This window comes from Oncorhynchus mykiss, chromosome 19, assembly GCF_057628025.1.
Source record: "Oncorhynchus mykiss isolate SJ-2025 chromosome 19, ASM5762802v1, whole genome shotgun sequence".
Lineage (NCBI taxonomy): Eukaryota > Metazoa > Chordata > Actinopteri > Salmoniformes > Salmonidae > Oncorhynchus > Oncorhynchus mykiss.
In genome coordinates, this window is record NC_143040.1 from 23505533 (window position 1) to 23532880 (window position 27348).

At 43.9% G+C, this 27348-nt stretch overlaps 1 protein-coding gene and 1 long non-coding RNA gene across 2 annotated transcripts; both read right to left on the reverse strand.

Moving 5' to 3' along the window:
- Window positions 1-4556: 4556 nt before the first annotated feature.
- LOC118941344 (uncharacterized) lies at window positions 4557-7259 on the reverse strand. Its single transcript, XR_016488840.1, has 4 exons — window positions 7208-7259; window positions 6367-6497; window positions 5176-5867; window positions 4557-4974 (listed from the first exon to the last, which is right to left on the reverse strand). It is a non-coding gene; the product is annotated as an uncharacterized LOC118941344 (long non-coding RNA).
- Window positions 7260-7939: 680 nt separating this feature from the next.
- LOC110498659 (uncharacterized) lies at window positions 7940-22812 on the reverse strand. Its single transcript, XM_036953763.2, has 6 exons — window positions 22342-22812; window positions 21818-21945; window positions 19966-20130; window positions 11713-11859; window positions 11473-11584; window positions 7940-9979 (listed from the first exon to the last, which is right to left on the reverse strand). Exons 1-6 carry the CDS (start codon window positions 22598-22600, stop codon window positions 9015-9017), a joined length of 1776 nt encoding a protein of 591 aa, XP_036809658.2. The 5' UTR covers window positions 22601-22812; the 3' UTR covers window positions 7940-9014.
- Window positions 22813-27348: the final 4536 nt, after the last annotated feature.

The window sequence follows — 27348 nt, forward strand, 5'->3', positions numbered from 1 at the left end:
GTGTTAAATGAAGCCTCTTCTCCTGTTTACACTAGTGACCATATCCCCTGTGCATCCCGTAAAGGCGGAGGTGTTCCAAACATTTACGATAGCAAATTTCAATTTACAAAAAAAAGGACTGCATTTTCGTCTTTTGAGCTTCTAGTCATGAAATCTATGCAGCCTACTCAATCACTTTTTATAGCTACTGTTTACAGGCCTCCTGGGCCGTATACAGCGTTCCTCACTGAGTTCCCTGAATTCCTATCGGACCTTGTAATAATGGCAGATAAAATTCACATTTTTGGTGACTTTAATATTCAAATGGAAATGTCCACAGACCCACTTCAAAAGGCTTTCGGAACCATCACCGACTCTTGGTTTTGTCCAACATGTCTCCGGACCTATTCACTGCCACAGTTCTACCCCTAGTTATGTCCCGTGGAATAAATATTGTGAATCTTAATGTTTTTCCTCATAATCCTGGACTATTGGACCACCATTTTATTATGTTCACAATCGCAACAAATAATCTGCTCAGACCCCAACCAAGGATCATCAAAAGCCTCACTATAAATTCTCGGACAACCCAAAGATTCCTAGATGCCCTTCCAGACTCCCTCCGCGTACCCAAGGACGTCAGAGTACAAAAATCGGTTAAACACCTAACTAAGGAAGTAAATTTAACCTTGCGTAATACCGTAGTTGCAGTCGCACCCCTAAAAACAAAAAACTATTTGTCATAAGAAACTAGCTCTCTGTACAGAAAATACCAGAGCCCTGTTGCAAGCTTCCAGAAAATTGGAACGGAAATGGACTTACACCAAACTGGAAGTCTTCAATCCCGTGCTGTATCGAAGAGCCCTCACTGCTGCTCGATCGTTCTATTTTTCCAACTTAATGGAGGAGAAAAATAACAATAGAATTTTTTGTATTTATTTTTGATGCTGTCGCAAAGCTAACTAAAATGCAGCATTCCCCAAGAGAGTATGGCTTTCACTTCAGCAGTAATACATTCATAAACTTCTTTGACAAAAAGATCATGATCATTAGAAAGCAAACGATGGACTCCTCTTTAAATCTGCGTATTTCCTCAAAGCTCAGTTGTCCTGAGTCTGCACAACACTGCCAGGACCTAGGATCAAGATTTTCATACTATTTCTCGACACATTGATGAAAATAGTCATGGCCTCTAAACCTTCAAGCTGCATACTGGACCCTATTCCAACTAAACTACTGAAAGAGCTGCTTCCTGTGCTTGGCCTTCCTATTTTGAACACAATAAACGCCTCCTTATCCACCGGATGTGTACCAAACTCACTAAAAGTGGAAGTAATAAAGCCTCTCTTGAAAAAGTCAAATCTTGACCCTGAAAATATTTAAAAAATCAATCGGCCTATATTGAATCTCCCATTCCTCTCAAACATTTTTGAAAAGATGTTGCACAGCAACTCACTGCCTTCCTGAAGACAAACAATGTATACAAAATGCTTCAGTCTGGTTTTAGACCCCATCATAGCACTGAGACTGCACTCGTGAAGGTGGTAAATTACCTCTTAATGGCGTCAGACCAAGGCTCTGCATCTGTCCTCATGCTCCTAGACCTTAGTGCTGCTTTGATACCATCGATCACCACATTCTTTTGGAGAGATTGGAAACCCAAATATGTCTACACTGACAAGTTCTGGCCTGGTGTAGATCTTATCTGTCGGAAAGATTTCAGTTTGTCTCTGTGGATGGTTTGTCCTCTGACAAATCAACTGTACATTTCGGTGTTCCTCAAGGTTCCGTTTTAGGACCAATATTGTTTTCACTATATATTTTACCTCTTGGTGATGTAATTCGGAAACATAATGTTAGCTTTCACTGCTATGCGGACGATACACTGCTGTACATTTCAATGAAACATGGTGAAGCCCCAAAATTGCCCTCCCTGGAAGCCTGTGTTTCAGACATAAGGAAGTGGATGGCGGAAAATGTTTTACTTTTAAACTCGGAGATGCTAGTTCTAAGTCCCAAGAAACAAAGAGATCTTCTGTTGGATCTGACAATCTTGATGGTTGTACAGTCGTCTCAAATAAAACTGTGAAGGACCTCGGCGTTACCATGGACCCTGATCTCTCTTTTGACGAACATATCAGGACTGTTTCAAGGATAGCTTTTTTCCATTTACGTAACATTGCAAAAATCTGAAACTTTCTGTCCAAAAATGATGCAGAAAAATGAATCCATGCGTTTGTCAATTCTAGATTAGACTACTGCAATGCTCTACTTTCTGGCTACCCGGATAAAGCTCTAAATTAACTTCAGTTAGTGCTAAACACGGCTGCTAGAATCTTGACTAGAACCAAAAAAATGTATCATATTACTCCAGTGTTTAGCCTCTCTACACTGGCTTCCTGTTAAGGCTACGGCTGATTTCAAGGTTCTACTGCTAACCTACAAAGCATTACATGGGCTTGCCCCTACCTATCTTTCCGATTTGGTCCTGCCCTACATACCTACACGTACGCTACGGTCACAAGACGCAGGCCTCCTTATTGTCCGTAGAATTTCTAAGCAAACAGCTGTAGGCAGGGCTTTCTCCTATAGAGCTCCATTTTTATGGAATAGTCTGCCTATCCATGTGAGAGACGCAGACTCGGTCTCAACCTTTAAGTCTTTGTTGAAGACTCATCTCTTCAGTAGGTCCTATGATTGAGTGTAGTCTGGCCCAGGGGTGTGAAGGTGAACGGAAAGGCACTGGAGCGACAAACCGCCCTTTCTGTCTCTGCCTTGCCAGGTCCCCTCTCTCCACTGGGTTTCTCTGCCTCTAACCCTATTACGGGGGCTGAGTCACTGGCACTCTTCCATGCTGTCCCTAGGAGGGGTACGTCACTTGAGTGGGTTGAGTCACTGACGAGATCTTCCTGTCCGGGTTGGTGCTCCCCAATGGTTTGTGCAATGGGAGAGATCTTCATGGGTTATTCTCAGCCTTGTCTCAGAAGAGTAAGTTGGTGGTTTGAAGACATCCCTCTAGTGGTGTGGGGGGCTGTGCTTTGGCAAAGTGAGTGGGGTTATATCCTGGCCACAGTGTCTCCCGACCCCTCCTCTCTCAGCCTCTAGTATTTATGCTGCAGTAGTTTGTGTCAGGGGGCTAGGATCAGTCTGTTATATCTGGAGTCCTGTGTAAATTTAAGTATGCTCTCTCTAACTCTCTCTCTCTTTTCTCAGAGGACCTGAGCAGAGGACCTGGACTGACTCCTTGCAGTCCCCAGTCCACCTGGTCGTGCTGCTGCTCCAGTTTCAACTATTCTGCCTGCGGCTATGGCACCTGACCTGTTCACCGGATATGCTATCTTGTCCCGGACCTGCTGTTTTCGACTCTCTCTCTCTCTACCGCACCTGCTGTCTCTAACTCCGAATGATCGGCTATGAAAAGCCAATTGACATTTACTCCTGAGGTGCTGACCTGTTGCAACCTCTACAACCACAGTGATTATTATTATTTTACACTGCTGGTCATCTATGAAGGTATGAACATCTTGGCCATGTACTGTTATAATCTCCACCCGGCACAGCCAGAAGAGGACTGGCCACCCTTCACAGCCTGGTTCCTCTATAGGTTTCTTCCTAGGTTCCTGCCTTTCTAGGGAGTTTTTCCTAGCCTCCGTGCTTCTACATTTGCATTGCTTGCTGTTTGGGGTTTTAGGCTGTGTTTCTGTATAGCACTTTGTGACATCGACTGATGTAAAATGGCTTTATAAATACATTTGATTGATTGATTATGAAAATGCCATAGATTTCTCTGGCCCATGAAAGCGGTGTCCTGCTTTGCTCTCCGGAGCACAGCGCCACTGAAAGGAGTGATAACTGGGGTGAGGTTGAGTGTTAAGGTGGGTCAACTGAAGTTGGGGATCCCAGTTGTCTGTGTTGCATGCCGTTTGGTGGTGAATGATTCAGTGTGTTTGCCGGATAAAGTCATAAAGTCATAGAACTTATCCCGTGAGAGCTTTTGTTACGAACCCAGTACGGTGTTTCAGGTGTCAAGTTTATGGTCATGTATGAGAAGTGTACAGGAGGGGAGGGGACAAAAGAGTGAGTAGTTTCAGTGGAAAAAGTGGTGTGTGTCAATTGTGGGGATGGCTATGCTGCTGGGGATCAGAAATGTCCTGTGCGAGTGAGACAGGGTGAGGTTGCTAGGGTGAGAGCAGTGCATAAAGTGTCATATGCTGAGGCAGTGAGGAAAGTAGAAGATGGTGGGTTAAGGGTGAGGGAGCCTGAGAGGATCCCTGTGAGTAGTAGGCCAGGACAGAGTGACCTTCTTGGTGTTTATTGCTATGGTCATTAATTGTACTGCACAGATGGAAAGGAAATCCCAGAAGATTGAATTGGTAGTAACAGCAGCAGAGATGTTTTGGCGTATCAGAGATTTCGTGCACAAAAACTACAGGTGGTTTTGAGAGAAGGATTTCCAGCCTCCCAGGCCGACGGCCTTTTGTAGGAACTGTTAGGGCAAAAGTAGTGGGAAGGGGTGCTGGGGCGTGTTGGGGATAGTGGTATATATGCAGTACCAGTCAAAAGTTTGGACACATCTACTCATTTAAGGGTTTTCTTTATTTTTCTACATTGTAGAATAATAGTGAAGACATCAAAATGATGAAATAACACATATGGAATCATGTAGTAACAAAACAAGTGTTAAACAAATCAAAATATATTTTATATTTGAGATTCTTCAAAGTAGCCACCCTTTGCCTTGATGACAGCTATGCACACTCTTGGCATTCTCTCAACCAGCTCCATGAGGAATGCCTGAAGGAGTTCCCATATATGCTGAGCACTGCTTTTCCTTCACTCTGTGGTCCAACTCATCCCAAACCATCTCAATTGGTTCGAGATTGGGTGATTGTAATTGGTGATTGTGGAGGCCAGGTGATCTGATGCAGCACTCCATCACTCTCCTTCTTGATCAAATATCCCTTACACAGCCTGGAGGTGTGTTGGGTCATTGTCCTGTTGAAAAACAAATGATAGTCCTAAGCGCAAACCAGATGGGACGGCGTATCGCTGCAGAATGCTGTGGTAGACATGCTGGTTAAGTTTGCCTTGAATTCTAAATAAATGACAGACAGTGTCAACAGCAAAGCACCCCGAAACCATCACACCTCCTCCTCCATGCTTCACCAACTCTGCGTCTCGCAAAGAGTGCAATACCTGATCGAAAAGGACGCGGTCGTGTGAATCGGAAGGCCCCATGGACGTGCACACTGGGTCGCGATCTGGATTTGTCTCTAAGCTTTCCCTGTAATCTAAGTGTCCGTCTCCTAGGTGACTATCTGCATTCCATGTGGGAGGAACGTAGCCCTTCACTTTCACAGTCACTTTATCTACGATGAGACCCTCCCTTTCCTTATCTAGGCACCCTTCAGAGTATACACTACTACTGTACCGGTTCCAGTCCCCTCTAGACAGATCAGTCTGTGTCTCTAAACCCAAGGGCATGTTGCCAGGATCCATCGCTGTAGTGTAAGAACAAGACAGATCATCAACACCAGTGTGTAACGTGTCACCATCTCCAAGGGAATGAACCATCCTCTGGCTCTGGTGACATACCGGTAAATACTCTGAGCCAGGAAGACAGCCCAGTGTCCCCAGCCCCAGTCTCTCTGGGTCTGATGCTGTGTGTAAGAGCCTTTGTGTTACAGTTAAACTGTTGGTGTCTGTCTCTGACTTAAGGAAGGTGTTCTGCGTTCCTCTGAGGCGAGGTGCTCCGTGGCTACAGGGGGTGCTCCAGACGCTGCTCCAGTCTGGATGTCTCTGCTGTGTCGTGGGTCCTCCTCTCCTTCAGTCCTCTTCTGCTTGACCAGAGACGATCCTCCAGGACCTGCAGCCACTGCATCTACAGACTGACACAAGAAGAGAGGAGGTTATTTCCGGCATATGAGTTGAATTAGATAACAACGTCATAGGGAAGTCTCACAAGCTCCCCTATCCTCCTGAGAACCAGCAATTCATTTTTGCCCTCATGCCATACATGCCACTGTGTCAGTGTCATTTGAGAGGACATTCTGGGCATTTCCAGATTAAATAAGAGCTTGTTAATAAAAGTTCTCTGTTCATATTTACTGTTAACTGAGTCATAATTTCCACTACAGTGCAAATATAATACAACAAATCTATACAAATATTTGTTCACATTTGTTTCTTTGTAACATGCTTTTGTTCACCCCAAAAAATATAAAAATTTCAAACCCTTTTTTTTTGTTGACTCTCAGGTGGCTATGGCAGATAAATTAGAACTTACGCGTAGGCAAGTTAATACCGGAGGGTAGTCTTTCTGAAATAAATGCTCACATTTTATTTACAAAGTAACTGTAATTTTTTATGCAGCAATATGACACTAACCTCTATCATGATAACATGCTGGGTTGAGGTTCCACTCCGCTCATCAATAGTGATTGGTTGGTCATCTCTCCATGTATTGTGTCCCGCTGTCTTCACAGAGATCCTGTGGCCTCCAGTGAGATGTCCTTCACCTGAGAGAGTGATTGGGGGGAAAGAGGTGGTTAGGTTAGGTATTGTCAATGCTCAGCTGTATATTTATTTACACTATCTAGAATTGGCGAGGATGTAATGTAACACTTATCAATTTCTTGATATACTTATTATTGAATGATGTATTATGTAACATGCATCTTGACTAAATAATAGTAAAATCAGTAAATCAAGAATCTAGTTAGAATATAATATTTTGTGTCTTTGCACAAGATAGCTAAGTAAATCAGTGGAATTATTACTTTGTATCAAAAACTGACCAAAATGTAATTCTAGGAAACACATCTGAACACATGTACAGAGGGGAACGGGGCGACAGGCACTGAGCTATATATGAAATGCGACGCAGCCTCCACCTCCTTCAACATTTTCTTTCTGGCTTTGAGACATTTCTAAATTAAACACGACATAGTCGTCTTCGAGTTTACAGATATCTGTCTGCCACGACTGCATTCGCTAGCACCTCCACGATGGAGGGTATTTGAGTGTGATAAACCATGCAGTTAGACATGATTGTTAGCAGCTAGCTACCTAGCGTTACCTACATAACATCGATCAACCAAGTCCTGTCTCCAACGCGAACTAAAGTCTACACGGGGTAAGTATGTGATGCTGTGCTGTTAAATTTGTCATATTTGAGTTCCAACATTATGTTAATAAACGTTTAAATAACAACAATAAAAGCGTAAACCTGGTAATTGTTGTTGGTCACTGTTCACTTCCGTTTACACTGAAGAGAAAGGATCTTATTGGTTGGCGTCATAGCGCAAAGCGTGTGGCTAAATGAAAAGGTGATGCGCACTGTTTTTTGAAACACGGTAAAGCTTATTATGTTACATGTCAAATCTCCTATTCGTGATCAGTATCTTTCAAACTCAGTGCAGACTTGTTTAGAAAGAGCAGTGTCTTAGCAAGAACAGAGTAGAATATAATTACTTTATTCCATCTACATCCCCTCTAAGGTAAATATGCAACTGTGCTTTATCTATCCTTGGTTTACTGTCTCTCTAAACACATGTATTTACAAGCCTGGACCCTCTTCTGCTTGGAAGAGAGAGGTGATAGAGATTTCACAGACATACACTCCCTCAGGTACGTACACACAGATAATAAACACACTTTCAACATGGAGTATTTACCCATCCCCACTACGTTTGAGTCCTATAGTGTAGTTACAGAATGACTTCATTGTTGTGAAACCCATCATGGTGGACATAAATTATGTTGTGGATAAATATGAGTCAGCTATGATGAGTCAAACGTCAGACAAACCTGACTAAACTATTTTGACGTGTACAGTAGGTGTTTGTTAGTGTGTAGGTATATTTAGTAAGTGTATATTGGTTATAAAGCTATGTTGGATGTATGCAGAATAGGGTGAGATCAGATAGGATGTATATTAAAGAGATTCTCAATGAAAGTATTAGAATGAAAAGTCCCATTTTGTGTTTATTAAACAGTGTTAAATACACCATATGAAAACTACAAATACACATATCTCAACTAAAAATAAGAATGAACTTGATAAACATTTTCTCATTAAAAGTGTCTTGGGGAAAATATTAAGTTGTTGAATGGAAGTAATGTAACAGGCATTTGTGAACATCATAAATACACTGAACAAAAAACTTGGCTTCCAAGTGGGTGGGCCTATGCCCTCCAAGGCCCCCCATGGCTGCACCCCTGCCCAGTCATGTGATATCAATAGGGCCTAATTAATTTATTTCAATTGACTAATTTCTGTAACTCGGTAAAATCTTTAAAATGGTTGCATGTAGCGTTTATATTTTTGTTCATTGTATTATGTATTATGTTCATGTATGCCTTATACAGTGAGTGTACAAAACGTTATGAACACCTGCTCTTTCCATGACATGAAGAAATATAATATATCTCTTATTGTTGTCACTTGTTAAATCCACTTCAATCCGTGTAGATGAAGGGGAGGAGATGGGACAATTTAGACACGGATTGTGTATGTGTGCCATTCAGAGGGTGAATGGGCAAGACAAAAGATTTAAGTGTCTTTGAATGGGGTATCATAGTAGGTGCCAGGCGCAACAGTTTGTGTCAAGAACTGCAATGCTCCTGGGTTTTTCACACCCAACAGTTTCCCGTATGTATCAAGAATGGTCCACCAGCCAAAGGACATCCAGACAATTTGACAACTGTGGGAAGCATTGGAGGCAATATGAGCCAGCATCCCTGTGGAACACTTGACACCTTGTAGAGTCAATGCCCCAACAAATTGAAGCTGTTCTGAGGGCAAAAATGGGGGTGCAACTAAATATTAGGAAGGTGTTCTTAATGTTTTGTACATTCAGTGTATATCACACAATGTCTGGATGCAATATTCTACCAAAGAATGTCTGTTACTCCCGCTATTCCAAATGCATCTGTGGATCTTTCCTGCTGACAACATTGACAATTATTCTTTCTCTTTACTGCTGGGTTTAATCTATACCTCAGAAGGTATTGAGTGATACGGTTCCTCTATGTTATAGAGTGGAATGGTCATTCTGCTGGTGTATCCTGAGGCAGCTCCTCTCTGAGAACCTCTTCCTGCAGTGTGTACAGGCGAACGGCCTCTCTCCCGTGTGAACCTTCAGGTGCCTATTCAGCTGGTGCTTGCGGGAGAACCTCTTCTCACACTGGGGGCAGCTGTAAGGTTTCTCCCCTGTGTGGACCCTTTGATGCCTCTTCAGGTCACCAGTCTGAGCGAAGCACATGTGACACTGGGTACAGCTGAAGGGTTTTACCCCTGTGTGGACCCTCTGGTGGATCTGCACCTGTTTTGGGAAACTGAAGGCCTTCCCACAGAACGAACACGGGAAGCGCTTCTCTTTGCCACCAGATCGACTGACAGCATTAATCCTAATACTGTAATTTGTCAATGGGCTTGTGTAGCCATTTAGTGTTGAGGCACTGGCATTTTCTGAGGTTTGGTTTAACATTAGGAGAGTGTGAGGAGGATGAAGGCCAGGGAGTGTCTGTGTTGTCGCAGGGTCCATGTTCCAGTTGATAGATCGTATAGAAGGCAGGCTGAAGGCAGCATCTGTTAGGGAGTTAACCTGAGGCGCCATCAGTCTCTCTGAATCACAACTATAGGAGCAGGACGGAGCATCGTTAACAGAGTCTGTTTCTGTTCTCTCCCGCTGCATACGGACACCTCTCTGTCCCCGTGGACTAAATCTACACCTCACCCTAGTCTCAGCCAGTCTGTTGTCATGGAGACTAAATTCGTACGTTGTTTTGTGTTCCACTGTCTGTTCCTGGTTGTGGTCAACAGTGTTGTTCCCCAGTCCAGAGTTGAAGACGCTATCCCAGCCGCTGACGTCCACTATGTCGCCTCTGGTCCTGGCCTGCTCAGTGATGCCTTCCCCCAGGCCCTTGGCTGCACCCGTCTGAGTCTGGGAATCCAAGATGGCCACCCAGTCTCCTCTGATAGCCTCCACCCAACCACCTGCAGGAAGACGTTACAAAATACACTTTAAAAAACATGGCAGAGAACTCTACATGTTGAGATTTTAAGTCAATTACCTGGTGAAGTTCATACATTATAATGTGTTTTTGTATGTAAACATAAGTTGTATTGATTTCATTTTATGAATGAAGAAAAAATAATAGCCAGGCACATCACGATTCACATTGAGGTATATCTATTAGCAGTGACCACTTTTTGACTATGGCCGTGATGGCATTCTATTCACTCTAATTATGCTAAATTCTCTGAGTAAATCGTCTAACATTTGAACCGTATACGGTAGAGACATGGGGCGTGGACTATTGTTTTCCTGCTGTAAACCATTATTGAATTGACATATTTTATTAAAACCATGAAAGAAAAAAATTATTGTATGGGTGAACATGTCATGTATCCCGCAGCATCACAATGGGATTCGATGAGTTCTAGCTTCCGTTGCTAGGGTTGTTGGTCGAACTTCCAACATTTTGACCGGCCTACGTAATGAACCAAACGTCCGTTGTGATACTATTGTTTTTCTGATGTCATTAACTATTGAATGGACATATTTTTATGAACCTTGAATGAAAAAAATTGTTACTGGTGAATATCCAATGTTATGTTCTAATATGTACAGTCACCTCAAATTATTGACACCCTTGATAAAGATGAGCATAAAAGACCGTATACAATAAATAATTCAAATGCTGAGATATATTGTATGCTCAAATTATATTATTTTAGAATAACACAATTGGTCAGAGATTTTGTTTAACAAACCATAAAAATACATCTCAAAGATAGGTGTCAAAGTTATTGGCACCCCTGTATTCAATACTCCTGCACACACCCTTTGCGAGGACAACAACACAGAGACGTTTTCTAAAATGTTTTATGAGATTGGAGAACACATTGGGAATGAATTTACACCATTCCTCCATACAGAATCTTTCCAGATCCTTGATATCCTTCGTTTGTGCTTATGGACTGTCCTCTTCAAACCACAGGTTTTCAATGGGGTTGATGTCCGGAGACTGAAATGGCCTTTGCAAAATGTTGATTTTTGCGGTCAATTAACCATTTCTTTGTGGATGTTGATGTGTGCTTGGGGTTATTGTCTTGCTGGAAGATCCACTTGCGGACTAGTTTCACCCTCCTGGCAGAGGCAACTAGGCTTTTGGCTAAAATGTCCTGGTACTGGGTAAAGTTCATGATGCCGTTGACCTTAACAAGGGCCCCAGGACCAAAGGAAGCTAAATACCCCCATAACGTCAAAGATCCATCACCATATGCTTCCGTTTTTCGACACCAAACCCACCACTGGTGTGCATGGCCAAAGAGCTCCATTTTCCTGTCAATTGACCAGAGCACCTTCTGGAGTTTTCTAAATGGGATTGGTACTTGGATTGAAACCAGTACAATGAGGAGCTAGCGTCTTGTAGGAGTGACACCACCTGTCGGAAGACAATGTGCTATATGTAGGTCTCTCTTACCTTGCTCCCCCATCTTTAGTCCACTCAGCAGATCAATGCTCTCTGGTCCGTCTTCTATTGTCTCCTCTTTGACCAGCAGCAGATCAGGCTTCCCATCCTCCATGTCTACTGACTGTAAGAGATACAGAGTGAGAGGATGTTGGATCAAGAAATCTGATATGAGCACCCTGCTATGGAGAGGCTTTGTGGATACAGGCCCTGACCGAATACCATTCAGACAGTAGTTCACAGTGGGCTCACCTCAGTGAGATTGTGTGTGGTCCTGTGCTGCTCAGCTGGTTCCTCTGTGAGTTCAGGAGGAGGTGTAGTCTGGTTGTCTGCCATGATCATGGTCCCCTCAGGGTTCCCCAGAGCCTCCTCCTTTACCAGCAGCACCTCTAGTCCCTCCTGGAAGAGACAGGTGATACAGACATACACTCCCTCAGGTACGTACACAGATAAACACACTTTAAACATAGTGTTTACCCATCCACACTACATTTGATTCCTATACTGTAGTTACAAAATGATTTCATTGATGTTAAACCCATCATGGTGGACATAAATATGATGCTGTGGATAAATATGAGTCAGCTATGATAAGTCAAAAGTCAGACAAACCTGACTAAACTATTTTGATGTGTATATTAGTTATAAAGTGCTGTTGGGTTTATGCAAAATAGGGTGAGATCAGATGTGATGTATACTAAAGAGAGTGTCAATGAAAGTCTTAGAATGAATAGTCCCATTTTGTATTTATTAAACAAAGTTTTAAAATACACCACATGAAAACCACACATACATGTGTCAACAACAACAAATATAACTTAAACTAGCCTCAATTTGTCAGGGCATGTCCTCCACAAGGTGTTGAAAGAGTGCCACAGGGATGCTGGTCCATGTTGACCCCAAGGCTTCCCAAAAGTTGTGTCAAGTTGGCTGGATGTCCTTTGGGTGGTGGACCATTCTTGATACATGAGCATAAAAACCCCAGCAGTGTTGCAGTTCTTGACACACTCAAACCTGTGCACCTGGCACCTACTACCATACCCCGTTCAAAGGCATTTAAATCTATTGTCTTGCTCATTTACCCTCTGAATGGCAAACATGCACAATCCATGCCTCAATTGTCTCAAGGCTTAAAAATCCTTCTTTAACCTGTCTCCTCCCCTTCATCGAAACTAATTGAAGTGGATTTAACAAATGATATTAACAAGGGATTGTAGCTTTCACCTGGTCAGTCTATGTCATGGAAAGAGCAGGTGTTTCTAATGTTTTGTACACTTAGTGTATATACAGTTGAAGTCAGAAGTTTACATACACCTAAGCCAAATACATTTAAACTCAGTTTTTCACAATTCCTGACATTTAATCCTAGTACAAAATTCATTGTCTTAGGTCAGTTAGGATCACCACTTTATTTTAAGAATGTGAAATGTCAGAATAATACTAGAGAGAATGATTTATTTCAGCTTTTATTTCTTTCATCACATTCCCAGTGGGTCAGAAGTTTACATACACTCAATTAGTATTTGGTAGCATTGCCTTTAAATTGTTTATCTTGGGTCAAATGTTTCAGGTAGCCTTCCACATGCTTCCTACAATAAGTTGGGTGAATTGAGGCCTATTCCTCCTGACAGAGCTGGTGTAACTGAGTCAGGCTTGTGGCTTCTTCCTTGCCGAGCGGCCTTTCAGGCTATGTTGATATAGGACTCCTTTTACTCTGGATATAGATACTTTTGTACCCGTTTCCTCCAGCATCTTCACAAGGTCCTTTGCTGTTGTTCTGGGATTGATTTGCACTTTTCGCACTAAAGTACGTTCATCTCTAGGAGACAGAACGCGTCTCCTTCCTGAGCGGTATGACGGCTGTGTGGTCCCATGGTGTTTATATTTGCGTACTATTGTTTGTACAGATGAACCTGGTACCTGATACAACCTCTCTCATCATCACCCAGTGTCTGGGCTTACCTCCGCTGTACCCGCACCCCACCATACCCCTGTCTGCGCATTATGCCCTGAATATATTCTACCATGCCCAGAAATCTGCTCCTTTTATTCTCTGTCCCCAACGCCCTAGGCGACCAGTTTTGATAGCCTTTAGCCGCACCCTCATTCTACTCCTCCTCTGTTCCGCAGGTGATGTGGAGGTAAACCCAGGCCCTGCATGTCCCCAGGCACCCTCATTTGTTGACTTCTGTGATCGAAAAAGCCTTGGTTTCATGCATGTCAACATCAGAAGCCTCCTCCCTAAGTTTGTTTTACTCACTGCTTTAGCACACTCTGCTAACCCTGATGTCCTTGCCGTGTCTGAATCCTTGCTCAGGAAGGCCACCAATAACATTTTCCGTCAAGATAGAACTGCCAAAGGGGGAGGAGTTGCAGTCCACTGCAGAGATAGCCTGCAAAGTAATGTCATACAGCTCCCAGCTGTGCCCTGGACACCATTTGTGAATTGATCGCCCCCCATCTAGCTTCAGAGTTTGTTCTGTTAGGTGACCTAAACTGGGATATGCTTAACACCGGCAGTCCTATAATCTAAGCTAGATGCCCTCAATCTCACACAAATCATCAAGGAACCCACCAGGTACAACCCTAAATATGTAAACAAGGGCACCCTCATAGACGTCATCCTGACCAACTGGCCCTCCAAATACACCTCCGCTGTCTTCAACCAGGATCTCAGCGATCACTGCCTCATTGCCTGTATCCGCTACGGAGCCGCAGTCAAACGACCACCCCTCATCACTGTCAAACGCTCCCTAAAACACTTCTGTGAGCAGGCCTTTCTAATCGACCTGGCCCGGGTATCCTGGAAGGACATTGACCTCATCCCGTCAGTTGAGGATGCCTGGTCATTCTTTAAAAGTAACTTCCTCACCATTTTAGATAAGCATGCTCCGTTCAAAAAATGCAGAACTAAGAACAGATATAGCCCTTGGTTCACTCCAGACCTGACTGCCCTCGACCAGCACAAAAACATCTTGTGGCGGACTGCAATAGCATCGAATAGTCCCCGCGATATGCAACTGTTCAGGGAAGTCAGGAACCAATACACGCAGTCAGTCAGGAAAGCTAAGGCCAGCTTCTTCAGGCAGAAGTTTGCATCCTGTAGCTCCAACTCCAAAAAGTTCTGGGACACTGTGAAGTCCATGGAGAACAAGAGCACCTCCTCCCAGCTGCCCACTGCACTGAGGCTAGGTAACACGGTCACCACCGATAAATCCATGATTATCGAAAACTTCAACAAGCATTTCTCAACGGCTGGCCATGCCTTCCGCCTGGCTACTCCAACCTCGGCCAACAGCTCCGCCCCCCCCGCAGCTACTCGCTCAAGCCTCTCCAGGTTCTCCTTTACCCAAATCCAGATAGCAGATGTTCTGAAAGAGCTGCAAAACCTGGACCCGTACAAATCAGCTGGGCTTAACAATCTGGACCCTCTATTTCTGAAACTATCCGCCGCCATTGTCGCAACCCCTATTACCAGCCTGTTCAACCTCTCTTTCATATCGTCTGAGATCCCCAAGGATTGGAAAGCTGCCGCAGTCATCCCCCTCTTCAAAGGGGGAGACACCCTGGACCCAAACTGTTACAGACCTATATCCATCCTGCCCTGCCTATCTAAGGTCTTCGAAAGCCAAGTCAACAAACAGGTCACTGACCATCTCGAATCCCGCCGTACCTTCTCCGCTGTGCAATCTGGTTTCCGAGCCGGTCACGGGTGCACCTCAGCCACGCTCAAGGTACTAAACGATATCATAACCGCCATCGATAAAAGACAGTACTGTGCAGCCGTCTTCATCGACCTTGCCAAGGCTTTCGACTCTGTCAATCACCATATTCTCATCGGCAGACTCAGTAGCCTCGGTTTTTCGGATGACTGCCTTGCCTGGTTCACCAATTACTTTGCAGACAGAGTTCAGTGTGTCAAATCGGAGGGCATGCTGTCCGGTCCTCTGGCAGTCTCTATGGGGGTGCCACAGGGTTCAATCCTCGGGCCGACTCTTTTCTCTGTATATATCAATGATGTTGCTCTTGCTGCGGGCGATTCCCTGATCCACCTCTACGCAGATGACACCATTCTAAATACTTCCGGCCCGTCCTTGGACACTGTGCTATCTAACCTCCAAACGAGCTTCAATGCCATACAACACTCCTTCCGTGGCCTCCAACTGCTCTTAAACACTAGTAAAACCAAATGCATGCTTTTCAACCGTTCGCTGCCTGCACCCGCATGCCTGACCAGCATCACCACCCTGGATGGTTCCGACCTTGAATATGTGGACACCTATAAGTACCTAGGTGTCTGGCTAGACTGTAAACTCTCCTTCCAGACTCATATCAAACATCTCCAATCGAAAATCAAATCAAGAGTCGGCTTTCTATTCCGCAACAAAGCCTCCTTCACTCATGCCGCCAAACTTACCCTAGTAAAACTGACTATCCTACCGATCCTCGACTTTGGCGATGTCATCTACAAAATTGCTTCCAACACTCTACTCAGCAAACTGGATGCAGTTTATCACAGTGCCATCCGTTTTGTCACTAAAGCACCTTATACCACCCACCACTGCGACTTGTATGCTCTAGTCGGCTGGCCCTCGCTACATATTCGTCGCCAGACCCACTGGCTCCAGGTCATCTACAAGTCCATGCTAGGTAAAGGTCCGCCTTATCTCAGTTCACTGGTCACGATGGCAACACCGTAGCACGCGCTCCAGCAGGTGTATCTCACTGATCATCCCTAAAGCCAACACCTCATTTGGCCGCCTTTCGTTCCAGTTCTCTGCTGCCTGTGACTGGAACGAATTGCAAAAATCGCTGAAGTTGGAGACTTTTATCTCCCTCACCAACTTCAAACATCTGCTATCTGAGCAGCTAACCGAGCGCTGCAGCTGTACATAGTCTATCGGTTAACAGCCCACCCATTTTTACCTACCTCATCCCCATACTGTTTTTATTTATTTACTTTTCTGCTCTTTTGCACACCAATATCTCTACCTGTACATGACCATCTGATCATTTATCACTCCAGTGTAAATCTGCAAAATTGTAATTATTCGCCTACCTCCTCATGCCTTTTGCACACAATGTATATAGACTCCCCTTTTTTTCTACTGTGTTACTGACTTGTTAATTGTTTACTCCATGTGTAACTCTGTGTTGTCTGTTCACACTGCTATGCTTTATCTTGGCCAGGTCGCAGTTGCAAATGAGAACTTGTTCTCAACTAGCCTACCTGGTTAAATAAAGGTGAAATAAAAAATTTAAAAAAAAAAAAAAATTGGAAATTGCTCCCAAGGATGAACCAGACTTGTGGAGGTCTACATATTTTTTTCCTGAGGTCTTGGCTGATTTATTTTGATTTTCCCATGATGTCAAGCAAAGAGCCACTGAGTTTGAAGGTAGGCCTTGAAATACATCCACAGGTACACCTTCAATTGATTCAAATTATGTCAATTAGCCTAACAAAAGCTTCTCAGGCCATGAGATAATTTTCTGTAATTTTCCAAGCTGTTTAGAGGCACAGTCAACTTAGTGCATGTAAACTTCTGACCCACTGGAATCACAATGAATTAAGTAAAATAATGTGTCTATAAACAATTGTTGGAAAAACTAGATGTCCTAACCGACTTGCCAAAACTATAGTTTGTTAACAAGAAATATGTGAAGTGGTTGAAAAACAAGTTTTAATGACTCCAACCTAAGTGTATGTAAACTTCCGACTTCAACTGTGTGTGTGTGTATATATATATATATATATATATATATATATATATATATATATATATATATATATATATATATATATATATATACACACATACATACATACAGTGGGGAGAACAAGTATGTGATAACACTGCTGATTTTGCAGGTTTCCTACTTACAAAGCATGTAGAGGTCTGTCATTTTTATCATAGTACACTTCAACTGTGAGAGACGGAATCTAAAACAAAAAAACAGAAAATCACACTGTATAATTTTTAAGTAATTAATTTGCATTTTATTGCATGGCATAAGTATTTGATCACCTACCAACCAGTAAGAATTTCGGTTCTCACAGACCTGTTAGTTTTTCTTTGAGAAGCCCTCCTGTTCTCCACTCATTACCTGTATTAACTGCACCTGTTTGAACTCGTTACCTGTATAAAATACACCTGTCCACACACTCAATCAAACAGACTCCAACCTCTCCACAATGGCCAAGACCAGAGAGCTATGTAAGAACATCAGGGATAAAATTGTAGACCTGCACAAGGCTGGAATGGGCTACAGGACAATAGGCAAGCAGCTTGGTGAGAAGGCAACAACTGTTGGCGCAATTATTGGAAAATGGAAGAAGTTCAAGATGACGGTCAATCACCCTCGGTCTGGGGCTCCATGCAAGGTCTCACCTCGTGGGGCATCAATGATCATGAGGAAGGTGAGGGGTCAGCTCAGAACTACACGGCAGGACCTGGTCAATGACCTGAAGAGAGCTGGGACCAGTCTCAAAGAAAAGCATTAGTAACACACTACGCCGCCATGGATTAAAATCCTGCAGCGCACGCAAGGTCCCCCTGCTCAAGCCAGCGCATGTCCAGGCTCATCTGAAGTTTGCCAATGACCCTCTGGAGGATCCAGAGGAGGAATGGGAGAAGGCCATGTGGTCTGATGAGACAAAAATATAGCTTTTTGGTCTAACCTCCACTCGCCGTGTTTGGAGGAAGAAGAAGGATGAGTACAACCCCAAGAACACCATCCCAACCGTGAAGCATTGAAGATGGGTCGTGGCTGGGTCTTCCAGCATGACAACGACCCAAAACATACAGCCAGGGCAACTAAGGAGTGGCTCCATAAGAAGCATCTCAAGGTCCTGGAGTGGCCTAGTCAGTCTCCAGACCTGAACCCAATAGAAAATCTTTGGAGGGAGCTGAAAGTCCGTATTGCCCAGCGACAGACCCAAAACTTGAAGGATCTGGAGAAGGTCTGTATGGAGGAGTGGAACAAAATCCCTGCTGCAGTGTGTGCAAACCTGGTCAAGAACTACAGGAAATGTATGATCTCTGTTTGCAATTACAAAGGTTTCTGTACATCAGAAAAGCAGAACTTAATATCTGGTATCAAATACTTATGTCATGCAATAAAATGCAAATTAATTACTTAAAAATCATACAATGTGATTTTCTGGATGTTTGATTTTAGATTCCGCCTCTCACAGTTGAAGTGATGATATGATAAAAATTACAGACCTCTACATGCTTTGTAAGTAGGAAAACTTGCAACATCGGCAGTGTATCACATACTTGTTCTCCCCACTGTATATATATATCACACAATGTCTGGATGCAATATTCTACCCAGAAATATTGAACACTGAAATCTGTCACTCTCGTTATTCCAGATGCATCTGTGGATATTTTCTGCTGACAACAATGAAAATTCAACTTTGTCTTTCATGCAGGGTTTGATCTAAATGTCAGCAGCTATCCAGTTGAATGGTTGTTCTGCTGGTGTATCCTGAGGTAGCTCCTCTCCGAGAAACTCTTTCCCCCGTGTGGACCTTCAGGTGCATTTTCTGCTGGTGCTGGTGGGAGAATCTCTTCTCACACTGGGGGCCGCTGTAGAGTTCTCCCCTGTGTGGACCCTCTGATGCCTTTTCAGGTTGAACGAGTGGGAGAAACTGGCCCGGCAAAGGTGGCAGACGAACGGTTTCTCCCCTGTGTGGACCCTCTGGTGTCTCTTCAGGTTGCCAGCCTCAGCGAAGCGCATATGACACTGGGTACAGTTGAAGGGTTTCTCCCCTGTGTGGACCCTCTGGTGAATCTCCACCTTCTGGAGGCAGCTGAAGCCTTTGTTACAGAACATGCAGAGGAACGGTTTGTCTTTACTATTGCCTGATGTTGCGCCCCCTCCCTGTACCTGGGCTCTAACCCTGTCGTTTGAGTTCAATACCTGATCAAAAAGGACGTGGCCGTGTGAATCAGAAGGCCCCATCGACATGGACACTGGGTCGCATTCCCTGAACACGTGTAAAGGGGAGTGGGTTGCGACATTTAGATTTGTCTCTAAACTTTTCCTGTAATCTAAGAAGTCACTGTTGTTGCCCTGCGAGTGTTGTTCTCCTAAGTGAGTTTCGTCTGGATTCCATTTCAGAGGAGTGTCTCCCTCCCCTTTCACAGTCACCTCATCTTCGACCAGACCCGCCCCTTTCTTATCTAGGCACCCTTCAGAGTATACACTTGTACTGTACCGGTTCCAGTCCTCTCTCATTGGATTAGTCTGTGTATCAAAGCCCACAAGCATGTCACCAGGTATCATCTCTGTCTCTGTAGCATATGAACAGGACAGATCATTGCCAGTCTGTAGCGTGTCACCTGAGTCCTGATGGGACAGAACCGTCCTCGGGCTCAGGTTACCGCGAAGTAAATACTCTGAGCGGGGAGCAGGAGTACAGCCCAGTCGCTCCAGCACCGTTAAAGTCTTTGTATCGGTCTCTGACTTGAGGACGGTGTTCGGCTTTCCACTGACCTCCGTGATGCTGTGTCGGCTCATGGGCTGTGCTGGGGCAGTGGTGGGGTCCTCTGTGGCTACAGGGGGCGCTCCAGTCTGGATGTCTCTACTGTGCCGTGGGTCATCCTCTCCTTCAGACCTCTCCTGCTTAACCCCAGGACCTGCAGCTTCTGCATCTGCAGACTGACACAAGAGAGGAGGTTATTATGAAAGTCCTGCCTACTTCCTGTTTCCAGTCCCATATACTTCCTGTTTCCAGTCCCATATGGTTCTTGCATGGGCTTCAACCTTATATCATCAAATTCACAACGCAGTCATATAAGATACCTGAAAACATTCGACTCTTAAAAAGTAAGACACATTGGTGAAAGTTAAAGTCTAATTTGAACTACAACTCAGCAGCCTGGACAGGACAATAAAAACCTGATAGTGACCGTCCGTTCTGCGTTTTATATTAGATTACACTGGAGCTTTTGTCTGAACATTGCCAGACAGTACTTTTTTATAAAGGCTAAAAATATATGTTTTCTGTAGACCGACAAACTGTCGAAAGACAAAGACTTGTTCAGCTGGTGGGAGTTGTAGTTCTAATGAAACAGTTCTAACGTTTCGGCTTTGTGCTTCTTCTTGGCTGTCAAATAAGGTGAAAACCGGTATATGGTGGGAAAATTCACTCGGAAACACATACATTTTGATATGTCTTATATGACCGTGTTTAATGAATTTTACGATGCAAATTATTAACCTACAAAACAAGAAAGTACAACTTTCATGGTGCACTGAACAACAATGGGCTTGTTTGAGTGGTAAGCAACCCACTAGACGGAAGTCGAGGAGTGAAGTCTGGAGGTGCATCTTCCAAAGCCAAACGTCAGGCTCTGTAGTGGTTTTCCAACAGCAAGGCTCAGATTAACATGGTAGTGTCCAAATACCTTGTATTGTTTATAAAAGTTTGTCTGTATGAATATCAAAATTAACTTTTCTATACTCCTATATCCCACACTTACAAACTGCAAACGTAACGCGTATACAATTAGAGAGATGTCTCAAAGGGAGAACTGGGCCCAAAATCTGTCTTCTCCAGAAGGTGGCATTTGTTGTTTTTTTTGCTCACTAAGTGTGTAGTTTTTATATGGAGTTCAATGAGTGTCAAATTTGGTTAACAAATGTTATGACTTATTTGCTACATGTGACTTAATGGAATTTATAATAATTAGGTTGTTTTGAGTGTACTTAAGACAGATGGTTACTTAATACAAAAACAAACCAAAGGTTGCGATTTAGAATCTCATCACAGACAATTTTAGCTACACTGTACAAAAATATAAAAGCAACATGTAAAGAGTTGGACCAATGTTTCATGAGCTGATATAAAAGATCCCAGACATTTTCCCTATACGCACAAAAAACGTATTTCTCTCAAATGTGGTGCACAAATGTGTTTACATCTCTGTTAGTGAGCATTTCTGCTTTGCCAAAATAATCCATCCACATGACAGGTGTCATTGCACAGGTTCACCTTGTGCCGGGGACAATAAAAAGGACACTCTAAAATGTGCAGTTTTGTCACACAACAGAATGCCACAGATGTTTGAGGGAGCATGCGACTAGTATACTGACTACAGGAATGTCCACCAGAGCTGTTGCCAGATAATTTAGTGTTCATTTCTCTACCGTAAGCCACCTCCAATGTTGTTTTAGAGAATTTGGCAGTACGTCCAACCAGCCTCACAACCGCAGACCATGTGTATGGCGTCCTGTGGGCGAGCAGTTTGCTACTGACCCTTAAGAATTCGATAACAATGTCATAGGGAAGTCTCACAAGCTCCCCTATGGCAGATAAATAAGGATGTACAAATTAATAGCTGACCTCTATCATGATAACATGCTGGGTTGAGGTTCCACTCTCATCAACAGTGATTGGTTGGTCATCTCTCCATGTATTGTGTCGTGCTGGCTTCACAACCCTCCTGTGGCCTCCAGTGAGATGTCCTTCACCTGAGAGAGTGATTGGGGGAGAAGAGGTGGATGGTTAGCTATTGTCAATGTTCAGTGGTTTTTGTAAACTATTGGCAGTTTTGACAAGATTTGGAAAGAATGTAAGGTAACACTTATCATAACTTCTTAATATACTATTATTCATATGTATTGTGTTCCATTTATCACATTGTTTTCATTGAGTAAATAATAGGAAATGCAGTTAATCAATAATCTGGTTAGAATATGATGTGTCTTTGCGCAAAATAAGTAATTAGAGGAATTACTGCACACTATTCAAAAACTGACCAAGACCCAATTCTGGGTAACACATATGAACACGTGCAGGGGGGGGACAGGCGCTAAACCATATAAACATCGACAGGCTGCGCATCCTCTGCCTTCCAGGAAATGTACCTCTTGCTATGCTTCGGTGTCGGTCGAGGATCTTGACACTACTGGGATGACTGGCGGGGACGCGCTCCCGTGCCACCTTCAGTTCCAGCAGCTGTAGTTTCCTCCGTAATGCCCCGTTTTCTTTCTGGCTTTGAGAAATTTCCAAACGAAACACTGCATAGTCGTCGTCTACGAGTTTACAAATGTCTGCCACGGCTGCATTCGCAAGCACCTCCATAATGGAGGCTATTTGAGTGTGAAAAACCAAACAGTTAGCCATTGTTAGCAGCTAGGTAGATAACATCTATCAACTAAGTCCTATATCCAACGAGAATTAAAGACTATATGGGCTAAGTGTGTGATGCTGTGCGGTTAAATTTGTCATATTTAGATTTTCATGGTGTTAACGTCCAAATAAAAACGCAAATGTGGAAATTGTTCTTGGTCACTGTTCACTTCCGTTTACACAGAAGAGAAACGACGTTATTGGTTGGCGTCATAGCTCAAAGGGTGTGGTTAAATGAAAACGGTACGCTCGCTAGTCATGTGCGGGTCAGTTTTTTGTTCACACGCAATTGCTAATAACTTATCCGCAACCGCCCGACTAAACGTGATAAAGTGAACATTTAAGTCATGCACCCGACCCTTACCCGCAAATATAGAAAATCCGATGTAGGCTACTGTCAAATATGTCGGAACGATATTTTGACAGAGGCCGCATGATTTTTTTGTTGCTGCCTAATTTAGATATGTTTCTGCTTATCATTTCCGACATTTTGGTAGGCTATTTGTTAGTCAACATATACTTATATACATGTAGCTTGTCTCCTGTTATTATATTACAATCATTTCGCTACACCCACAATAACATCTGCTAAAAATGTGTACGTGACCTATAACATTTGATTTTGATATGTTGCCCTAGAAGATGAAATAAACCCTTGCTCAACAGAATGTCATAAATGATTGAATGAATGTTTCAATGGGTGAATTTTTCACCTGCATTTCTGCTTCTTTCGTTTAGGGACCAGGGAGAAAATGCAAAATCCAAAATATGTTCTGTGCAAAATGTCCGTTTGATCGGTTGTAAGGAAATAGAAACCTGTGAAATCGACCTAACATGTTTCTGTAAGATTTCAGTTGGGCTTGGAAGCATATTTGATTAGATTTATTAGGATCCCCATTAGCCGATGCAAATGGCAACGGCTAGTTAAACTGGTGTCCGACAGTTTACATAAGTTTAAAAACATGAACATGTAGTGTGTGTGTGTGTGTGCATCTGTCAGTTACACATACATGTCAGTACATACATAGAAGTAGGACACGCCCCCCCCCCCCCCCCCCCCCCCCATTGAGAGAGACACAGCTGCATGTGAGCTCACATATTTTTTTAACAGTGTCTTTTACAAAAGGTTTTCTTTTTCCAAGCTATACGGAGGGTGCTGTTTGTTTGCAAGAGCAAAGACCTGAGGACACCATCCAACCTGGAACTGGGTGATTCGTGTTTGGTCTGATGCTATTTTCAAAGCCAAGAAGAAAAAAAGAAAACGAAAGTACATTACAATGATATTTTATTTTAGGGGGACTGAATGCCTTCCTCCGACACCGCCTGGTATAGAGGTCCTGGATGGCAGGAAGCTTGGCCCCAGTGATGTACTGGGCCGTTCGCACTACCATCTGCTCTGTCCTCTTTTTCCTGTAGTCCACAATCATCTCCTTTGTCTTGATCACGTTGAGGGAGAGGTTGTTGTCCTGGCACCACACGGCCAAATCTCTAACCTCCTCCCTATAGGCTGTCTCATTGTTGTCGGTGATCAGGCCTACCACTGTTGTGTCATGTAATGATGGTGTTGGAATCCTGTCTTGCCGTGCAGTCATGAGTGAACAGGGAGTACAGGAGGGGGCTGAGAACCCACCCCTGAGGGGTCCCTGTGTTGAGGATCAACGTGGCAGATGTGTTGTTACCTACCCTTACCACCTTTGGGCGGCCCATCAGGAAGTCCAGGATCCAGTTGCAGAGGGAGGTGTTTAGTCCCGGGGTCCTTAGCTTAGTGATGAGCTTTGAGGGTACTGTGGTGTTGAACGCTGAGCTGTAGTCAATGAATAGCATTCTCACATAGGTGTTCCTTTTGTCCAGGTGGGAAAGGGCAGTGTGGAGTGCAATAGAGAGTGCATCATCTGTGGATCTGTTGGGGCGGTATGCAAATTGGAGTGGGTCTAGGGTTTCTGGGATGATGGTATTGATGTGAGCAATGACTAGCCCTTCAAAGCACTTCATGGCTACAGACGTGAGTGCCACGGGTCGGTAGTCATTTAGGCAGGTTACCTTAGTGTTCTTGAGCACAGGCACTTGGTGGTCTGCTTAAAACATGTTGGTATTACAGACTTGGACAGGGAGAGGTTGAAAATGTCAGTGAAGACACTTGCCAGTTGGTCAGAGCATGCTCGGATTACACGTCCTGGTAATCCGTATGGCCCTGCGTGCTCAGACCCCCTTGTGAATGTTTTTTTTTTTTTTTTTTTTTTTACCCCTTTTTCTACCCAATTTCGTGGTATCCAATTGTTGTAGTAGCTACTATCTTGTCTCATTGCTACAACTCCCGTACGGGCTCGGGTGAATGTCATGCGTCCTCCGATACACAACCCAACCAGCCGTACTGCTTCTTAACACAGCGCGCATCCAACCCCGAAGCCAGCCGCACCAATGTGTCGGAGGCTACACCGTGCACCTGGCAATCTTGGCTAGCGCGCACTGTGCCCGGCCCGCCACAGGAGTGGCTGGTGCGCGATGAGACAAGGAGATCCCTACCGACCAATCCCTCCCTAACCCGGACGACGCTAGGCCAATTGTGCGTAGCCCCACGGACCTCCCGGTCGCGGCCGGTTACGACAGAGCCTGGGCGCGAACCCAGGGACTCTGATGGCACAGCTGGCGCTGCAGTACAGCGCCCTTAATCACTGCGCCACCCGGGAGGCCTCGGCCTTGTGAATGTTGACCTGTTTAAAGGTCTTACTCACATACTCTTGTGCAATGCATTTATAAATGAGATCGTAGTAAGCTGTTATACTCATGTTTTAATGCTGTTGAAATCTTCCCTTTTTGCTCTGTAAATGTTTGTTTCTGCAAATTTTCGACTAGAGTAATGCTTTTCCAAGTCTACTATTTCATTTTTATTTGCGAGTTTAATTAAGATGTGAGGCAAACGAGAGTTTCCTCCCCAAAAAGGTTTTGTCACCTCCCAAAGGGACTCAGGGGCTTTGCTGTATCTGTATGAAATCCATCATGGTAAATACTTATAATGATGTGGGTAAATGAGTGAGCTATACAAAGTCAAAAGTCAGACAAACCTGACTAAACTATTTTGACGTGTACAGCAGGTGTTTGTTCGTGTGTGGGTATGTGTAGGTATATTTAAGTATACACTGAGTGTACAAAACATTGGCCTCGGAACAGCCTCAATTCGTCGGGGCATGGACTTTACAAGGGGTCGAAACGTTCCACAAGGGATGCTGGCCCATGTTGACACCAATACTTCCCACAGTTGTGTCAAGTTGGCTGGATGTCCTTTGGGTGGTGGACCATTCTTGATACACACGGGAAACTGTTGAGAGGGAAAAACCCAGCAGCGTTGCAGTTCGTGACACAACTATCATGGTTGACAACTCCACGGTGTCCACCTCCCAGAGTGCAAAGAACCTTGTGGACAACACTAGTCGGAACTAGAAGCACAAGCATTTCGCTACACTCGCATTAACATCTGCTAACCATGTGTATGTGACAAATAAATTTGATTTGAACACTCTGACATTCTCTGCAAACATCAAAGCAGTGACTCTCACCTGCAGGTTCATGCTCGACATCCGTAGAGTACGACCCTTCCTCACACAGGAAGCAGTGCAGTTCCTAATCCAGGCTCTTGTCATCTCCCGTCTAGACTACTGCAACTCTCTGTTGGCTGGAATCCCTGCTTGTACCATCAAACCCCTGCAATTTATCCAGAACACCGCAGTCTGCCTGGTGTTCAACCTTCCCAAGTTCTCCCATGTCACCCTGCTCCTCCGCACATTCCACTGGCTTCCAGTTGAAGTTCGTATCCACTACAAGACCATGATGGTTGCCTGCAGAGCAGCAAGGTGAACTGCCCCTCCCTACCTTCAGGCTATGCTAAAACCCAACACCCCAACCTGAGCACTCTGCTCTGCCACTGGTTTCTTGGCCGTCCCACCCCTAATGGAGATCAGCTCCCCACTCAGCCAAGTCAAAGCTCTTCTCTATCCTGGCAGCTCAATGGTGGAACAAGCATACCCTTGAAGCTAGGACAGCAGTTCTTGCCCATCTTCCAAAAACACCTCCAATCTACCTCTTCACAGAGTGCCTTAAATGAATCCCATGGTGCCCCTTCCCGCCACCACCATAACGTTTACATGTTTCTTCCTACTAGCACAGATTTTGCTGATACAGCGCCTTTAGAAAGCCTTAATACACCTTGAAGTATTCCACATTTTGTTGTTACAAACTTAATTCAAAATGGATTAAATGGATTTGTTTTTCACCCATCTAAACACAATATCTGCCACGCCCTGACCTTAGATATCCCTGTTTTTCTATATATTTTGGTTTGGTCAGGGTGTGACTAGAGTGGGTACTCTAGTTTTTGTATGTCTAGGGGTTTTTGTATGTCTATGTTGGCCTGATATGGTTCCCAATCAGAGACAGCTGTTTATCGTTGTAGCCATTTTCCTCATTTGTGTTGTGGGATCTTGTCTCCATTAAGTTGCCTGAGTGCACAACAGTAGCGTCACATTTTGTTTGTTGTTTTTGTTCAGTGAGTTTTGGTTTATTAAAACTATGTGGAACAATACTCACACTGCACCTTGGTCTCATCATTATGATGAACGTGACAATATCTCATAATGGCAAAGTGAAAACATTTTTTAGAAGTGTTTGCAAATGTATTAATAAAATACAGAAATATTTAATTTACATAAGTATTCACACCCTTGAGTCAATGTGTTAGAATCACCTTT